Here is a 19,462-nt window from a genome sequence, read left to right on the forward strand (position 1 = left end):
AAGAGAGTTCCTTGTACTTTGTATTTTACCTCGAGGGGATTTTCTACAAGGTGTTACTAAAGGATTTTTCTATTCTCTCAAAAAAAAACATGCAATTCAGCATTCCTTAGTGAAGAAAACATTAGAGCAATATGTCCTTAAGATAAAAGTAGGTACATGGGAGCTTGTTATGCTTTCCATTTATGCAGCAACCAAAGGAAATAGTTCTTTACATTGCAAGAAACATGGAGCATGCCAAGAAGGTAGAGGTTTCTTTCACAGTCCTCAAGCATTGTATTTTGCATACAGTCAGACTGAGTCATACTTATTGTCAATACCTATGTTCTGACATGTGGAGACATGGTAGGGTTTGCATGGAGGAGCATAGGGTGTGTACAACAAACGTTGTGACAAAGGACTTAGAAACACAGAAGAAGAATGAAGTAACACATCATGCTGATAGAATGGAGAAACGAACCTCAAGGTTCCATGCCTCTAGGACAGTTGCTGAGGTGAGCAGAGTTGAGTTGATGACGTTGATCAGAGCTCGGAGATGACTGCACTGTCCTCGTTGATTAGGCGGCACCGAGGATGATGAAGGGGATGTTGAAGAAGACACAGTCCTCGGGGCAAGGGGATGTTGATGATGATGGAGTAACATAGTCCTCCGGGCAAGGGGACGTCGAAGAAGACAGGATGATGAAGGACGACAGTGGAGGGAGTGAAACACATTCCTCAAGAGCTGTCAGTGAGGAAGATGACGCTGAAATCTCTCTTTAATGATGGCTGTTGTCAAGCTGATTGCTGGCAGCCAACTAGAGGAGGAAACACATAAGTGGCAGCAGATCAGAGCTTCCAAACAATGAAATGTGGGCTGCTGAATTGAAGATGACTGCTGTGAAGAGAGCTGATGTGCTGGGTGGCTGTCTCAGAACAGCAACAGCAGTAAATGTAGATGTAGCAGCTCCTAGAGATGACGTCTGCTGGCTGGAAGCCTCAACAACAGAAAAATGTGGCTTGAGGATTGATAGTAGGCACCCAGGATAATATGGCGGTCACCCTGATCAGTAAATGCAACTGTCAGAGTGTTGTAGACAGGTCGCTATCAACTGAAACAGGTTGCCAGGTTGTGGGAGGTGGTTGCCACACTCAGGGGAGAGGATAATTTGATGTGATGAGGAATGGAGGGAGTTTAGCCCAACCATTGGATCAGTTTTATAGGCAATTGAGCACGCTTATTCTTGGGACTTTTGAAGGTGAGATGACAGGGAGTAACAAATGGCACACTAGTGCTTTATTTTTGTAACTTGCTGGTTGTTCTGGCTGTTACCATGTCTGAGATGAAACATTTCAAGGGTGAAATGGCTCACTTGTGAAAACCTTTTGTGATGATCTTAGTTATGATGTTGATTATGAAGATGAGCCCTAGTGACAGGTCAAGATCAGTCTTTGGCTAAAGTGAACAACAAGATTGGATTGATCAAACCAATAATAGACCAAGAAAAAAGGCAATGTGCTGCCATGATCTTTTAATGATATGTATGTGCAATTCTCATCAAGAACAGAGTTCTTCATGGTAGCAAAATGATCTGATGTATGGTACAGCATTGTATAATGTAACAGGCAAGTTGGCATTTGTGTTACTCTTGTACTTTTTGTTAGTATCATTCTCAGTTCTTACCCTGTTACTCCCAACGTGGTATAGAATATTGGAAATTCACATTGATCTTTTGCTCAAGTTTCAGCCTTGCTCGTGTTATTTTACAATTAGAGGTATGTGTCAGGCTTTGATTGAGCTTAGGATGTATAGCAAGTGTGATTATATAAGTGTCACAGTGACGTGAAATTTTGAGATGCTTTAATCTTGCCAATAACATTTGATTAAGTTATTAATCAAATGTGCAAGGTTGTTTGGCACATGTAATGCATATGGTAATTATTTCATGGTAATAGGCCAAGGACCCCATGGTTGTAATCGGTGTTAAAGGCAATATTTGTGATAAGTTGTGCCAGCTGGGCTTTGGGGGTCAATTGGTGTTAGTTTTGACCCTAGGATAGTTGTTTGGCCAATAAGCGTCAGTGGTGACACTAGGGACTAGCATTAATTAATAAATTAATGTCAGTCTAAGGGTCAACAGAGGTTGAGGACCACCCTAGGTTGCAAATGGCCTAGCCAATTTAAATATGGATGGGCACATTTAATTTTGGGCAGGGTCAGAAGGGCTGAAATTAATTTTTAGAATTATTTCATTTTGAAAATTAATTTAATAGCTAGATAATGCTAGAAAATGGATTTAGAAGGCTGCGGCTTCGCAAAAATGCCCATGCAAGATTGAAAATCGTTTTTGGAGGCTAGAGAGATGAATTTAGTTGATTCAGGTTGAGGGAGAGAGAGAGAACAAGCTATGGGTCTAATTTTCTTGTAGTGGGTCATCTTTTGGAGGCGAGGACATCAGCAATCACCCCATCTAATGTAAGCGACAACAATTTTGGAGTTTACAAGAGCTGGCAACAGCAATTTTTGGCATCTCTAGAAGTCGGTGACAAGTCTTGGGGTAATTTTTGACAAGCAACAGCCATTTTGAAGGGTTTCTCCACAAAGAATTCTTGAATTTTCTCTCTCTGGCATTCCCTTACCTTCTCTAGTCCATTCTCAGGTTATCTGAGCAGATCTCAGCCATTTGGAGCAGATTTCAGTCAGCTTTGGTAGACAATAGAGGGATTTCTACTGTAAACCTTAAAATTCTTGCAAAAATTAGGGTTTACCAACCACCTTAGGAAGGCATCGTACACTGAAATCAGCACATGAAATCCGTGGAATTGATAGGGGTTTTGGATGTCAGGCCATCCATTGTGAATTCGGGCAGCATTTGGCCAATTGGTGGTTCCAATTGTGTAAGTCCTGGGTGAAAATCAAGAGGCAATTGGCCTGAGTTGCTTGCTTATTGTTTATACAGCAATGACCTTTTGGATCATGAAAGGAGATTGTGGAATCTTAGCTTGTACTCAATCCACTAGCAATTAAATCTAAAGAAATATCAAAAGGGGCGCCAGTTTTGGGGTCCATAGGGTGTCCAATGTCCATGATTATTAAGGTAAATTGTGCATTTCAATTTATGTTCATTTGTTGATTGCGGTAATTAAGTCCTTGATCAGGGAAACACTACCCTCTCCAAAGAAGGAAGGCTGGTTTCAATAAGAGAGCAACCCTTTGATTTTGAACACCTCTGAACTTGTTGCTTTGATTTGACCCTTATTGTTTAGGAGGATTAAGTCCTTTACACTTCTTTATAAACACGAGTTGCAGCTTGTAGGCAAGTTTAATGCTTTCTTTGCATGTTTTTCAATTTTTGTGTTTACTCTCCCTTCAGAAGTTTAAGCTCACTCTTAATATTCGTGTTGCCTTGAGCTTAAGTTGCCTGAAGTCCAATATTTGTCCTGCAGAATGGTTCTCATTTATAGGAAGAGAGGCAGAGCTTAATCAACCAGGATCCCCTTTTGGAATTCGCTTCACGACAGGACTTGATTCGTCTTCCATGAAGCCTCTTAATGTGTCGGTTGTCCCTTGCTGGGATACTTCATTATCTTGCTCTTGTGGAGACTGCCCTTCAGCAAGCTTTTGTTCAGAAACACCCCCTTCCCCATCAAGTGATACCAACTATTGTTTGGTTCATATCGGCTTCCTGCAGGTAGAACTGAAGTAATGCGATTCTCTCAAGATTCTGAAATTAAGACATTGGATTTATCAGTACATGCTATCAAAATTTTCTTCATTCTCTGTGTGATTTTTTTTCCTTTTGGGCAGTCTGATGTATTTAAATGTCAGTTTAAAGGTGAAATGCTGTGCTAAGTTTTGTGACCTTGATCTATTGCAGGGCAGGTGCATAGATATTGCAATGGTTACTCTTTATGTTATGATTGTTTCTGCTGGAGTGTGGCTCTTATCCAGCACCCGTAAAAGAGATCAGAGCCAAAGCATGAGGGAACCACTGTTGAAATTAGATGATGAGAATGAATTGGAGTCACTCAGAGATGGTGAAATAGGCAGTAAGAATGTACAGGTAAAGTGTCTGTTTAGTGATCTCTCTCTTTGTGGCTCGGTAAAAGATCTGGCTGTTGTTTAGATAATATGTATGGTTACTCCATATTTTTATGTACATCTTGAATAGGGGACATTCAAATGTAAATCTTGTTAAGCAATAAAGAGCATGAGCTGCTGGAATTCAGCTATTGTATCTTTTTTACATTTTGAACATACATGTTCAGTTGATATTGTTAGAATAACACAAAACAACCGAAGCAATAGAATATAAACGTGATGGTGAAAGAATGCATAAGAACAAACAGGTACAAGAGAATGGGAAAAGGGCTTTAACTAGCAATTACATAAGATACAAACAATGCATCACAAGTTTGAGGATATGCTAGGGTTTGGAGAGAAACACAGAGTGTCTGAACACGACTGACACAATGAACTCATACAAAACACAAATGAAGAAAGAAGGAAATGAATGAATGTTGAAAGCTCAATGAACAAACTGAGTATGCAAGGTGTGTTATGATGGATGCACAACAGCCTTTCTTTCTTGTGGGAGCAGGTTGAGGGGGAGTGCCATCCTCTGAAGTAGATCTTGAGTGTAGCAAACCACCAGTGGTCATCGCTGGATTATGAGAAAAAGGTGCGGAGGCAGGAGGAGATCCAAAACACAGTAGTTCATGATGTGGAGAGGGTTGATGAGGCAGAGATGCTGATCAGCAGCAAAATACAGCAGATATGTTGGCTTAGTGTAGTCCAGCAGCAAAACGCAGCCACCAATGTTGATGAACAGCAGTGGAGGAGGCTGGAGAGGCCAAAATGCTACAGCTGGAGTGGGTCTTAGGGCCAGCAAGCTGGAATGAAAACATAGCAACCTAGAGTAACAGAAAAATTGATAACATAGCTGCAAAATTGATAACAACGAGCAACAGGGCCAAAAGATGAAAATGTAGCAGTTTGGTGTGATAGTGACAGCTGAAAAAGAGTGGCGATGACAGAGAGAGTTGGCATGGGTGCAGGATGCAAATGGCAGCACCTGACTGATGGGGACAGCACAACAGTGGCTAGAGATGATGATGAAGGCAACAAAGAAATGGTAGGAGAGCTGGCACTTGTAAGGAATTATGAGGGATGAAAGTGGCAATGAATGATTTCCTTATACAAAGCTTTTTGAGTCAATTGTCCTACTGAATTTCTAGGATGTCATGTTTAATGACATAATGCTTTTTGGGACTGTAAGTTTTCTAATAAAACAAACTAATTCTGGATTTCTAGATAGCCTAACATCCCCTCTTAGGCCCAAAAAGGGTGATTGAAGGGAATGAGAAACAAACTCTTAGTGTGGATCCAAAAGGTCCCATGCGAAAGAGACCAAGGGAGTAGACCAAGGGTGTGACGGACTGCTTAGGAGCCTACTAAGATCACAAAGGTGATGGGTACCTTCTTTTGAGTTGTCCAAGAGGACGACCCCAATGGGATCAAGACATTGGGACAAAGGGCAAAAGGATGATAGATTTTGAAGTGTAACTTGTTGTATGTACTTGCGAAGTAGGTTTGTGGGCTTGTAGCTTGTGGGTTCATGATCCGAGTCTGGGAGGAGATGGTGAAAGATGTTTTGGAGGGGGGGGGGATTACTACCTAATAGTGTGCAATGATTACAAAGTTAACTCCTATGGAACTTAGGTTTTTTTCTATTAAAATGTTTGAACTAGCTAATCAACTCGTACAAAAGTGAAGGCGAAGTACAAAAGTACTATCAAGGTGTTGATGTAGAAGGTATGACGAGTTAGAGGATAGCTACTGCAAGGACAACCTCAAAGTACTTATGACTAAACAAAGAGAAGTTACAGTCCTTGATGCTCCACTGACGTTAGCAGGATCAAGTTTAGAGCTTGAAGGAAGCATAGACGGTGACCTTGAGATTCCTCAATTGACCACATCTTGAAAAGTGAAGATAAATCTCCTTATATGCTTACAAAGAAGGTAGCTCAAGAATGCTCAAAAAGACCTAGACTCTGAAACCAAGCATTAAAAAAATCCATAGAATCTCCCTAGGAATTTCACAAAGTTCAAGAAAGGAGATTGAGTCATAGTAATGCTTGGTATGAAGAGACAAGAAGATTCTAGTGAACCCATTGAGGGATTTACTAAGGTGAAGGAGGTGAAGGTTGTAGCAAAAGGGGAAATTCCTAAACCATTCTGATTGTAGAGGACCTTAATGTTGATGATGCTCAAAATTAGGAAAAAGGGAAAGCTTGCTACACAACACACAATTTTTTTTGTCTTTTTCAAAGAAGAGAAGCAAAGAGAGTGAATTATCTTTTTTCCCCCCTAGAGAAGAGCAACATTTCTATTAATAACACCTCGGAGAAAATCCCTATGAGGTCCTCTATCTAAGAGTGTGTGACTCAACTTTGATCATCTATAGTGATTGAAAAGAAGGGGTTGCCTTCTCTTCTATTCACCTGGACTAGTGGCAAGTGATGAAGGACCAAATGAAACTCATTGATGCCCGATGTTCCCATGGTGGCTATATCTTCTTTTTGGGCATGGCTCCCATTTCTTGGTCAAGCCATAGGTAGGTAGATGATAGTTGCTTCCATGCCGGCCGAGGTAGAGTATTGGGCCTGCTTTGACTATACCATAGAGGCTATTTATCTGAGGAGCTTGCTGGCGGTGCTTCACTGATTGTCCTTCACTGCAACAACCAAAGTGCTATTGCATTAGTTAGTAACCCTATCATTAGTCAATAGATGGGATACATTGGTGTACACTACCACTTCACTAGAGTGGAGGTTGAGGTAGGCACCATCTACCTGGAGTTTGTCCCTTCATTGGACAATTTTTGTAGATATCTTGATCAAACCGGTCAACCATCTGATTTTGTAGTATCTTCTACCCACGATTGGTACAGGTGCACCCTCCCCTACTACTTTAGATTGACGGAGAGAGGATGTTCGCCTCTAGCTTTGCCTTTTTGCTTTAATTATTGCTTCAGAGACAGTTATTTTTTGTACATTGTATCATTGTTCGCATCCTCTGGATGAGTATGAGTGTAAAAGGGTGCTTGGGCAAGTGAACAATTTCCGTGCGAGGGCACCGTCCAAGTGGTATTGTTGCATAGTATTTTGCACGAGTATGATGATTTACATTGCTCTTTACATTACCTCATGCATTGGCATTTTGTTCTTGTAAACATGCATTTGTGTGCATTTATCCCTTTTTGTCCAAATAGTGGTCAACTTTGGATCCACCATATTCGCGGTAGCTCACACGACCATTCCTTTTATTCTTCTCTAGAGGCACAAATTACTCAATAGGATAAACATTGATTGAAAATCTGTATTTAATGCTTAATCATCTCAAAGATTAAACGCTCTTTAAAAGCGCGCGCGCGCGCACACACACACACACACACACATACACACACACACACAAAAGTCCAATGTGGTTCTATCTGCCTTTCTAGGTCTTGGTAGGCTATTGGGCAGTTGAAAAGCACTCTATCCGATGCCTTGGTCTCTCCAAGATGATTACTTGGGCTCCCTTGTCAAGATAACCATCGCCTTTGTAGTCTTGATAGGCCATTGGACAGTCGACATGCACCCTTTGTCCGATGCCTTGGTTGCTTTGGGGTGGGACACCTTGGGGTAAAAGAAAAATATATGGGCATAGGCTAGTACAGTTCCTTTTTGGTTCCAATTTTGGGCTTGAGAGGGGTGTTGAGCTAAAAGTGCATTACATAGTACTTAGCCATTTAGAACAACTCCAAAACATGCTTAATTGATCTATTACCAAACTTTCATTAAAAAGAAATGTGTTCCTCGAGAGTGTCCATATCCCATAAGCCAAATCGTAATTTGGGAGGACCCATCCATCTATAAATAGACAGGTTGCCCACGGCTCAGCCTTATTCCTGTTTTTTAGATTGCTAGTGTACTACTTTGTTATCTACACCCGTTTGTGGAGGATATCACAGTTTGAGCTGCTATCTACTGCTGTCCAACACTTGGTGCATGCTGATCAGTGATCTCCATCAGCTGGTGACCTGTCTACAGCCTGTGTTTGCTGTTGATTCTTCATCAGTTGCTGTCGTTGGAGTCTGGACCCAACCAGCCGTCACCAGCCTGCCATGTGGCTGACAGCCCTTGCGTTTGCCGATTCTGCGGTTGCCATCAGCTGCTCTGTAGACTTCTGCCTGCATTTACCTACTTTCAGCCACTTGACAGCTGCCATGTCAGTTGACAGGCTGTGTTTTGCTGTTGCAGCCTGTTGCCTAGCTACCTCGTCATCATACACTGCTGCCTTTGCTGTTTTCTGCATTGCCTGGCTTCAGAGACACTGATCTAGCCTTCTTGAGCTGCATTTGCTGCTGCATGACATCTATGGAGGCTGTTGCTATGTTTCGAGATCCGTCAGAGTACGGCACACTCTTTAGCTCACACTCTTTGCCCTAGTCCTTGAGACAGGGGAGTTCAAGGTTTAGTATTCGCCTTGCATAGTGTGTTTGCTGCATCGAGCATTGTATTTATTCATTATTCAATTTCTTTCATCTTGTGTGTTCATTATTGTCTTTGTGTTACCCTAACCCTAACTGTGTTTCTTTATCAGTTTGTGTGCTTGTTGTATGATTGTGCTTGTATTCTGTATTCGAGCATTTCTTTATACCACGCTCCTTTTTCTGGAGTGTATCCCTATATGGTGGTTGTATTGTGCATCCTTTTACACTCCGCTCTATAATATATATCATTGATTATGATTTAACACATCACACTTTCAATTGTTGAGTCACCTTTCACCTGCAGTTTGCATTTTTGCGTTTTGTGTTTAGGGTTTGTTGTCATGAGGACATGTATTTTTGAGACCTCACTTAGCATGTGGATTAATTTTTAATCACATGATTAAGTAAATATTGTAGATGTGAGGTGCAATTGGGGTTAAAGTAAATTTACGAGCCCAGGACCCGAAGAAATTAGGGGATGTGAAAGGCAAAGGTTGCTATAAGTTATGCCGCACAGGTACTTGGTAGTATCTGGTGCCAGTTATTGGTCTAGGTCATTCATTTGGCCATAAGTGTTAGTTGGTGACACAGAGAAGTGGCGTTTAATGGTACCTAATGCCAATCTGATGGTCAAAGATGGCGCATAGACACTCGGGAATGGAAGTTGCCTAGCCAATTTAATTATTGGCGAGTCAGATTATTTTTTAGGGCACCAAAATAATCATTAGATTAATTTTCAGTATTTAAAGACTGAAAAATAATATTTAATTATGAAAAATGCTGGAAAAACCATTTGGGAAGGTTGCCACTTGTAAAAAATGCCCATGCAAGACTGAAAAACGTCCCTTAATGGTTGGAGAGAAGCATTTTTATAAATTCAGCCTGCAAGAGAGAGGGAGGAGAGGCTGTTGGTGTGATTTGCAGCCATTGGAGGACCTTTTGAGGCAGCTAGGGGCAGAAGAAGACCAATCAACAGCTGGTGATAACATCTACAGGCTGTTGAGATAGGGCAGCAGCAGCAAATGACTGATTTTCTTCAGTTCTTTGCATCTACAAGTTCTTGTGGCACGGCAACAGCTGCATTTGACTGACTTTTAGTCATTCTTCATAACAAAACTCTGAATTTTCTCTCTCTATAGCTTTCTCTCTGATCTCCTAGCCAATTCACAACCTTGCTCTGAAGATCTCAGCATTTGGACCCTTGGAGATTAAGAAATTGCAAATTTCGCCGCTATAAACCCTAATATACAACAAAAATTAGGGTTTAGCAGTAGCCTCGAGAAGTGTGCCAAAAATTGGAAGCTCCAAGACTTGGATTCAACAGGGCTGAAGCTGTTTTTAGCTTATTCAAGTGGAGGGACTAGCAAATAATTGAATTTGGGGCATTTTTCCATCTCCATCAAAGTGGGTGAAGGCCAATTGATTGCCCGAATCAAGGGGCAAATCAGATTAAAGACTTGCTAGTGATTCATCACAGCAAGAGGAGTTGGAATATTGAAAGGGATTGAGAGAATCCCATTGTAAATCAACTTCTTCTTCAATAAAGCTAAAGAAATGGTGAAAGGGTCGCCAATTTTGGGGCCAATCGGGCGTGCATTGTCCCAGATTAGTAGGTAAATTTGTATTTTTAGATTTGCATTAATTGTTTGCTGCTGTAATTAAGTTGTAATAAGGAATTCACCACCCATCCACGGAAGGAAGGCTAGTTCTCGCTGGTATGCTATCTTTCGACATGGTATCAGAGCTAGATCTGCTCAAACAGTGGCAAAGATTCTCCAATCTAGTGAAGGTAAAGATCGGCGATGGGTTTGGGATCCACTTCTCTTTTTCTTCCACTGGATCAACATCCTAACTAGCGGTTGCTCCCTCTTGCGTTTGTTGTTTTCCAATCTGTGTTTAGGGCTGTTGCTGCTGCCTCCATCTCCTAGTCAGTTGATGGCTCAGCCAAACTGCTGGCGGCTCCTCCCTATTGGTGGTGATTGTTCTCTACAACTTGGCGGCTCAGCCAGTCTGTTGGCGGCTATTCTCTACAACGTGACAGCTCCACCATACTGTTGTACTCTGTGTTTTTTTACTGGTTGTAATCTCTTACTGCTGGTAGCATCCTCCTCCCAATGGCAGTTCACTTCCAATCCTTGCACTGCCCTCACACCCCTTGAGGCGGACTCTGCAGCTCGTGGTTTGTGGCTGACCTCTTCCACCTCTTTCTTCTTCAGCAAGGCACATTGGTACCCATGGCTTCTTCCCCAACAGATGACCAGTCTACTGGGTGTTCCTACTGTGGCATGAATGGTCATCCCACCAAAGACTGTCGACTTCGACCTTTGCTCCCCACCCCTCCGGAGTATGTGTGTCTTCCACTAGGCACTCCTTGTGCCACCTCTCCTTTCTAGGCCACAGATATCGCTCTACATTGGCTATCAGAGTATTATGCTCAAGGCAATAAGCCGCAACTGACACACACTAAGTCCTTTTGAGCACACGGAGGCTCTAAGATCTTATGAGGCGATAAGCCTTCTTGGAGACCACCCCACTATGCGGAGGTTTCCCCCAGCCACTTCCAGGTACAGTGGCTTCCACGGCTCACATCTCCTTCTCAGTCCACTCTCCTGAGAGCCCACAACTGTTCCCCATCCTTGGCTCATCCTAAGCCTCATTCTTCCGCACCCTCTTCCACTCAGGTTTGAGAGGCCACTTTTGGGTGCTTTCCGGCTTCTTCTTTCGAGTCCCAGATACCGTCTTTGGCACGACCAGCGGCACTTCCTTGGTCATCAGATGCTTCATAGTCCGTGAGCCATGAGTGGTTGGCTTTTCTTTTTCTCTCAGACTGGGATTCAGAGGGGGATTTTCTTACTTCGCCCTTAGAGGGAGCTTTCTGTTCTTCTTCGACTTTAGAGGGGGCTCCTATTTCTACTCCTTTCGATTTAGAGAGGGGTCCCTATGTGCCATGAATTTCTTCACACACACCCCCTCCCTCCCCCCCCCCCCCCCCCACCTTTCACTTTCAAGGAGTGGCTCTCATTTGAGCAGTCATTTCCTCTACTCATACCTAGGATCTAGAGGATCTACTTAGATTAGGGCCCTTGGGTCTTTAGCAGCGACTTGGTGGCTAGGCCTTTATATTCCTTCCAACATGGAGTCACAGAGCTAGTACCTTCTCTCCCGAGGTTGAGTTTCGGGTTCTAGAGCTCATCCAGTCTCCTATCTCTCTTCAAAGATCTCCTTTCAAGTGGTATTCTCAGATTACAGGGTGGATCTTCTTCGTCCCTTAGTCAGAATGGAGTCAACTCCCAAGATTGAGTATGGGCATATCCTTATAGTTCTCGGCACTACACAAAGTCCGACATTCCTCCTATGCATTGCATGTTTTCATCATCTTTGTACTAGGGCGCTTGGGCAAGTGAACAATTTTCCCACAAGGGACACTGTCCAAGTGGCACTTGTTGCATGACCATTCTTCAACATGTAGCATTGCATCTCCATCTCTCTCCTCTTGTTCCCCTTTTTGGGCCTGAGAGGGGGTGTTGAGAAACCCTTCACCCTTCACCCATAGTTTGCGCTCTTGCGTTTTGCGTTTAGGGTTTGCAACCCCAAAAAGGGGCGCTACCCTAGATTGACTGTGCCTATTTATAGGCCACTCTCTCATTCATTCCTTACGGCTGATTCATTCAATCCGTCACCTCTTCTCTCCAGTCTCTCCACTACCCTCACACCCCTTCAGGAGGACATTGCGGTTCATGGTTCGTGGTTGTCTTCATCATCTTCCTTGTGCTACGACACCCTTGTTCCCTTGTATCACATTCACTCCATGATTCAGAACTTCATCATTCCATTCATTAGAGTTTCTTCTCTCTTCTCTTCTCTTCTCCACCCGGAAACCCTAGTGTCTCGCTAGTACGTCATCTTTTGACATCAATGTGGGGACTATTATCATTATACCACAGTTTTGTCTCACAAGCCGTTTCGGCCTCATTGGATGCTAATATATCTTCCTTCCTCTCTCTCTCTCTCTCACACACACACACACACACACACACACACACATTAAGAAGTTTCCTTCTTGTAATCTATTGTACGACAATTGAAGATAGTCTTGAAGCTGCTCACGCTCACAACCATATTCACCATCATCCTCCACTCCATCATCAAAACTCTCAATTTCCTTCCTCTCTCACTACCTTTTTTAAGGTCCATAGAGATGCAAATTCAATTTAGCATGTCTTATTGAAGGTGTTCTTCCACTTTAGAATTATGACAAAAGCCATGCCAATGTATTTTTGAAAACCATGAGGAAAGGTTCATTTTCTCTCTTTGCCTATTCACAAACTTTGAATAAATCAACTATTTGTTGCATAAATGATGCAGGTGTGCACCTTTTGCATGACCTTGTGAGAGTGAGAAATACTTCTCCTTGCTCTCAGGTGATTGTAATCGAACTTAGCCCTAAGGGACTTGGGTTGTATATATGCCTATAACTTGCTTTTTTGGAATAATTGTCATATTCAGCCTCAAGCTTTGTTCTTTCCCTTATCTTGAAATATTTAGAGTAAATATTTTAAATGGTAGGAATGTGACATTAGATGGGGCAGTTATGTACTGGTAGTTCTGGACTGAAAGAAGATAGGGATTGCCATGTGGTCTTGCACTTACCCTACAAGGGCCACCATTGCTGCCAAACTCTAGCAACAAAATGTCATTTGTATCTTTGTCCCCTTTAGAAGTGATGCCAAGTCACACCATACTACCTCTTCATCTAACCTGCAAGATGGCCATTTGGCTGTATGGTGATGAAATGGTAGATGCCTGTGAAGGCTAGAGCAATACAACATCCTATGTGGAAAGCACTTGGAAGTACCATCACACTCAACCACAATTTCATGTGAGAAACATTAGAACAGAGGATCTGTCAATCACATGTGCATTTATAGGATCATAAACAAAGTGAAATGAGGATAATAAATTATACATTGTATGTTACCTTGGACAAGAGGGCATAAGCAAAGGAAAGCACACTAATCTCTTTGATAAAAAAGCAAATGCCTTATACAATTGAATTATTGAATCAATAAGTGGCAAGAGTACCCTCTCTTAATGTGAACACAGGCCAAACAAAAAGCACAAATAATGAAATTCGTACAAGAAAAATACTTCTGAAGATCTAAGGATGGGTAGCAGGGAGACACCACCAAGGTCATGGTAGGAGTTCCAAGTAGGTCAAGATAGGTTGCTTGCCAAGTGAACAAAGCCAACACAAGTAATGCGAAGTATAATCAGTTGGCCCTCGACAGAATTTGCATTATTTGTGTGCATTCTTAGAATTGCAATATGCCCATACTGATAATACATGGTAGGATACTTTCAAGGCATCCTTACAAATTTGGAAATTATATTAAGCCAAGGATAGAGAATTGAGGCTGAAAACAGGGGTTTCAATGCTAAGGGTGTCTGCAATTGGACTTGAGACAAGTATGAGGCATTTGCCTATTATATATCCTTAAACTTCTGAAATATTTTCTAGTGCTAAAATGGCCAATTACTTACAATCAGTGGCATAAGAGTAGCTCACTGCTGATCTGAGACTCAATTCTTAAAGAATAGAGAGATTGCATGTCGGTCATAGCCTCTCAAGTTAGACCATTTGACTCAATCTTCACATCCTTATAGTCTTCCAGTCTCATAGTCCAAGGTTGAAAATGGATACAGAAGGCTGAACTGGAAAGTGTGAGGCTATGTCCACTTTCGATATTGAAATATGAGACTTAAGGGGTGATTAAACCGGTGGAGTCCCACATGACCTCATCTTTTAGGCTATATGTTTTCACACATTGACTCTCTCTGAAAACTTTCCATCAATTTGTATTCAAATGGAGGGATGTTTGCATTCCCCAACTTGTCTTCTCATGAAGTCAATGCATGAGCATGAATTCTGAGTTGACTTTCATTCTCAGAATTATCAATTCCTAAAATCTAGCAGATAAGGCTTTTATAATCATTGAAATTATTTGATAACATAGCTGTGAATAATATTACAACTGATGCAAAATGCTTATGGAAGGGTTTGGGGCTTGCTGGTAGTTTAGGTTGTTGCTAGACATTGATTTGAGCGTGAGGATTTTCCTTCCTAAGGTTTTAAAATACTAAAATATTCTTAGTGGCACTAGATTCAACTTCAGCATCTTCTGTTGTTATTGTAGGTACTTGAAAATGGGGCCACCTCGAAGCTCAGGCTTGGAAACTTTTTTGTACAGGATTCTTTATCCAGATTCTTTAGGTACTTGTGTCCAAAGTTGCATTAGATTGATGAATTTGTAATTTCAAGTTGGAGTTGGCTGTTGTATTTGTAGCTTTTTTTTTTTTGGAGAGAGAGAGAGAGAGAGAGAGAGAGAGAGAGAGATCTATTAATGTCTCTAGAAGGCTAGAATGGCCTATGAGACCATAACTAATACAAGTGGTATCATCATCTCTCATCAGAGAAGAAAACAAAATTATGTCTAGGTCTACCTGATAAATTGAAATGGAAACTGAAAGGCTGAAAAGAGTATAGAGTATCTCCCTCTCAGTGTATGGAATCCACCAAGACTTTGCAAGCTACCTCTCAAGATTGAGTCATCGTGGTAATCTTTGTATGTAACGAGCAATCGTGATGCGAATGTGTCGCATATGAGCATGCCTATGTTGCCGAGTAGGTATCCCAGGGTGTCGTGCTTTGCATAACGCTGTAGCTTTGTCTACTGTGATGCCACTTGATGACGTCCCTCGATGATGCCTGTCAGTAGGAGATGTAGTGTCTAAGGTGGCAACGGCTGGGGGGTCAGCTATACTGAAAAAGTCTGTAATTGCTCTCTGGAGGGGTGGATGTGGCTAGGGTTGCCTCCAATCTTGTAACAATGCTGCTCTGCATGCCATCGGAGCTCCAATAAGAAGAGGCCCAGACATCTTTGGTCCTCACAGTCCATCACTTGTCTCAATGGTCCAAAGCCCTCCTTAAAGAGGCAATGATAGTGGCCTCGGATATCATAGTATATAGTGCATCTACAAATGTAGCTATATAGTGCATCTACAAATGTAGCGTCTTTGACTCCTATGCACAAAGGTGGCACATCCTCTCATTAGCTGATGTGATGAGGTGCAGATCTGTCCAATAGCAACTCGAAGCCCGTGAGAAAGTTGAGCATCCATATATCTTGGCCTCACTATGAAACCATCATGGGAAAGCTGCAAGAAGTGACATTGGTATTGTGCCATCTTCGTGCCTAATGGAAAAGGGGGCTTGGACCAAGTCCTCTCTGTTTCCACTTTAGTGATGTCTGCTCTGATCACTCTATTCAACTCTGAACGACTGAGACTCAATGTGGGACAATCAAGGTTGTAATCGAACAGTGGCAATCTGTCTATATTCGTGCCATGCAACACGTGCTCATATGTGCATACCAACATTGTCTATCTCCCTCTATTGCAAGTTGTCTTGAAGACTCCAAAGCTAGCCTAGGGTATCGGTCTTTAGGGAGTTGCCATATCCTCTAGAGGAAGGTGGTTGCTTGGAATAGTGCCTCCGCTACCATGGGTGTTGCACCCAACTTTACTTGGATGATCTCTTGTGGTACTGAGGCTTTTGCCCTTATCATATGTGCTATCATCATGACCAAGGGTCTCTCCATATGTTCCCGGTCCGTTACAGTCCATGAGAGGTGCCTGTCTAGTATGATAATGGCTCGGGCCCCAAATGGCTGCTCCATAGAGTAGTGTGGGGATAACTAAAGTGTCAAAGAGCCACAATTTGGTATGGGGCCCCTGAAACTGTTTGTGTGCATATTGTCGCTCTAGAGTACCCAAAGCTACATATGCCTGTGCAAGCCTAGCTGCTGAAGTCTCCTTCCATGAAAATTGTGGCCCTTTGAAAGTGACCCCAAGGTATACATATTGTCTAATCATTTCCACAGATTGACCATCATACATAAAGTGATGCTATGAGCGTGCCACCCAAGCTGCTGAGGTGTTAAAGACCATAAGTTTAGTCTTTCCAAGATTAACCTTGAGGCCGTTCTCTTCACAAAACACGTGCAATGTATCTAGATGTTGTTATAGCGCCTCAGGTGAATTTGAGATGAGCACAATATCATTTGCATATAACAAAATTGGTATCAATACCACAGCCAAGTTGGCTCCCATACCACCCCATCTTTGTATGTAATCTGAAATCTCGTCAATGTACAATCCAAATAGCAAAGGAGAGAGCGGACGGCCTTGCTTTACACCAATCGTGCTAGACATTGAGGCTGTTGTGCCTCCAGGCACTTGTACTCTACCTGTTACTATCTCATACAATGTATAAATACATCACTGCATATCCTTTGGGACCCCAATGGTTTGCAACCTTTGCATGAGTCTTGCATGTGGTACTGTATCAAAAGCTTGGCGGAAATCCACGAAACAACAATAGATTTTTTGCCTTTGGGATCGTCCCTCCTCAATCAAGGCCCTCAGCATGAATATATGGTCTAATGTATTGTATCCTTGATAGAAGCCAGCTTGTCCTGTAGACCGTATCCCCTTTGTTTCAGCCCACCAACTCAACTCATGCTCCACCATAGAGGCATATATCTTTGCTGGCATATGGCCAATCACAATAGTGCGGTAGTTGCTAGCGACCAATGGATCTCCACTCTTAAAAATTGGCACTATTGTATGGTCACACCAACTTGCTGGAAACCCCTCACATACAACTCTATTGAAGATATTTGACAAGATAGGGGCCAACGCATAACATGCATGTGTAAAATGTTTTGCCACAGGGCCATCTTGATCATGTGCTCTCCCATTCTTTAACCTTCAAATGGCATACCTCACCATTTTTTCCATAAAGAATCCACACTGTGTGTTGGCCTAGAGTTTGATGGACAAGGAATTTGCTCTTGTTATGAAACATCATACAGTGCACAGCATATTCATGCCATATCATAGGTGATGTCAACTGGATTGGGGGTTGCCTACCATGAAATTTCCTCCATGCCTTCTTATTGTCCTTGCTAAAAAAGAGCTGATACATCTGAGACTCTAGTTTGGCTGGATAATCCCTCTTCTTTTTCCGCACAAGACGATGGATGACATTCCGTGCATGCTTGTGTGTGCATATCCCTAGTGTAATATCCCTTTGTAGGCGGGTCCTAGTTTGTGTGTGCACTCATCATCATACCAAGCATTTTGAGGGGAAGTGCATTTGCATGGTGTAGTAGAGCCCATCTTACATGGGAAGGTCTCTGTAGGTGCTGTATGTAAAACCTTTGCTACAAATTTAGTGACATCCTCTAATGGTTCATGTTGGTCTAGCTGGCTTAAGCCATCTCATATTGCATCACTATAGATATGCGAAGTTTGCTCTAGAAACTCATAGTGCGGAAATATGTGTACCTGTGTGCATGTTTCGTGTATTTGACCACATGCTAGGGTGAATTTTAGGATTGCATGGTTGGCTGCTAGACCGATTGGCTTGTCAGATATCTCAAAATGCTTAATTTCTGGAATTAATGCTGGCGAGCCCATTACATAGACCACGGTCACTTACCAACTCTATGGGGCAACCAAACCAAGTCATTATATTATAATAGAGAAACCGTGCCACACTTGCTACCTTATTGTCCTGCAAAGCTTTAGATTCAACCCACTTAGTACAATAATCTGTATACATACCATACTGATTTGGCTCTAACGAGCAATTGGCTTGATTGGACTCACAAAATCAATGCCCCACTTTTGAAAAGGCTCTAGGTATAATGCTCTTGAAACTGTGTGTGCACATTGCCGCTCTAGAGTACCCAAAGCTGCATATGCCGGTGCAAGCCTAGCCTCTGAAGTCTCCTTCCATGAAAACTGTGGCCCCTTGAAAGTGACCTTGAGGTATACATATTGTCTAACCATTTCCACAGGCTGACCGTCATACATAAAGTGGTGCTCTGAGCGTGTCACCCAAGCTGCTGAGGTGTTAAAGACCATGGTTTTAGTCTTTCCAAGATTAACCTTGAGACCTTTATCTTCACAGAACACATGCAATGCATCCAGATGTTGTTGTAGTCCCTCTGGTGAATTTGAGATAAGCACCATATCATTAGCATATAACAAAATTGGTATCAATACCCTAGCCAAGCTGGCTCCCATACCACCCCATACTTGCATATCTCATAATATCTTCATGTAGTACTTCAAATGGTGATCCCTCCCCAATAGCAAATGTTGAAAAGGCAGGTGGGAAGTAGCATACCGCAACATATAGATCCCTCTGGTGCCCTATCCTTAGCCTTACCCACATGTATCTAGCGTGCACATCTCGTGACACCACATGAATCATGTCTTGGAGGCTCTCACGATAAACAATAGCCACCCCTCCTAACCCCCTTGTTCCTCTTGGTCTACGGGGTTGAGGTCTGTATACGCTCTCCCATTTGTATCCCACAACATCCGGTAATCTAGAATTTGTACATTGATGTGTCTATGTATACATAGGCATATCTATCCCATGAAAAGTGTCCTCAAAATAACATGCATCGAGTCTCATTGAACCATTACAATTCCAAAGGGACATCTTTAATGTCTCATAGGCCTTGTATCGTCATTGTGACCTCTGTTCTACTATGATTACTCTGCCATCTCTATACATAGCATACTTGCCTTCTTTACGTGCCTCCAACACTTTTGGTATGCAAGCCCTTTTGTGCTCTAACTGTGCGGGTGTAAGATCCTCATCGAGGTAAATCTTTTCACCTTTCAAAGCCTTTCTTTTTGATAAGAAGGCCCTTTTGCTATCCATGTCCCCAAATTTCAGCATGAGGATCCGACCTCTTTGGTCATTTGGATCACTTATCCTCCAAGCATCCATAATGCATATCTTGTTTGCACCCATCTTAGCACAAAGTGTTTTAGCGTCCTCTTGGGGGTTTCCTTTTTTAGCCCAC

The 19,462-nt window shown here is 42.3% G+C and overlaps 1 protein-coding gene across 5 annotated transcripts in view; it reads left to right on the top strand.

The window, feature by feature from the left end:
• LOC148019801 (uncharacterized) overlaps window positions 1–19,462 on the top strand; it is a 113,437-nt gene that overhangs the window by 15,829 nt on the left and 78,146 nt on the right. For all 5 annotated transcript variants that reach the window (XM_087699974.1, XM_087699978.1, XM_087699975.1 and 2 more), the window contains 3 exons: window positions 3,424–3,668; window positions 3,855–4,040; window positions 14,711–14,787. In XM_087699974.1, the coding sequence (XP_087556100.1) occupies window positions 3,424–3,668; window positions 3,855–4,040; window positions 14,711–14,787 (508 nt within the window). The remainder of the gene's footprint in view (window positions 1–3,423; window positions 3,669–3,854; window positions 4,041–14,710; window positions 14,788–19,462) is intronic.

Source organism: Lygodium microphyllum, chromosome 19, assembly GCF_053477565.2.
Source record: "Lygodium microphyllum isolate KBCC chromosome 19, Lygodium_microphyllum_v1.1.10, whole genome shotgun sequence".
Lineage (NCBI taxonomy): Eukaryota > Viridiplantae > Streptophyta > Polypodiopsida > Schizaeales > Lygodiaceae > Lygodium > Lygodium microphyllum.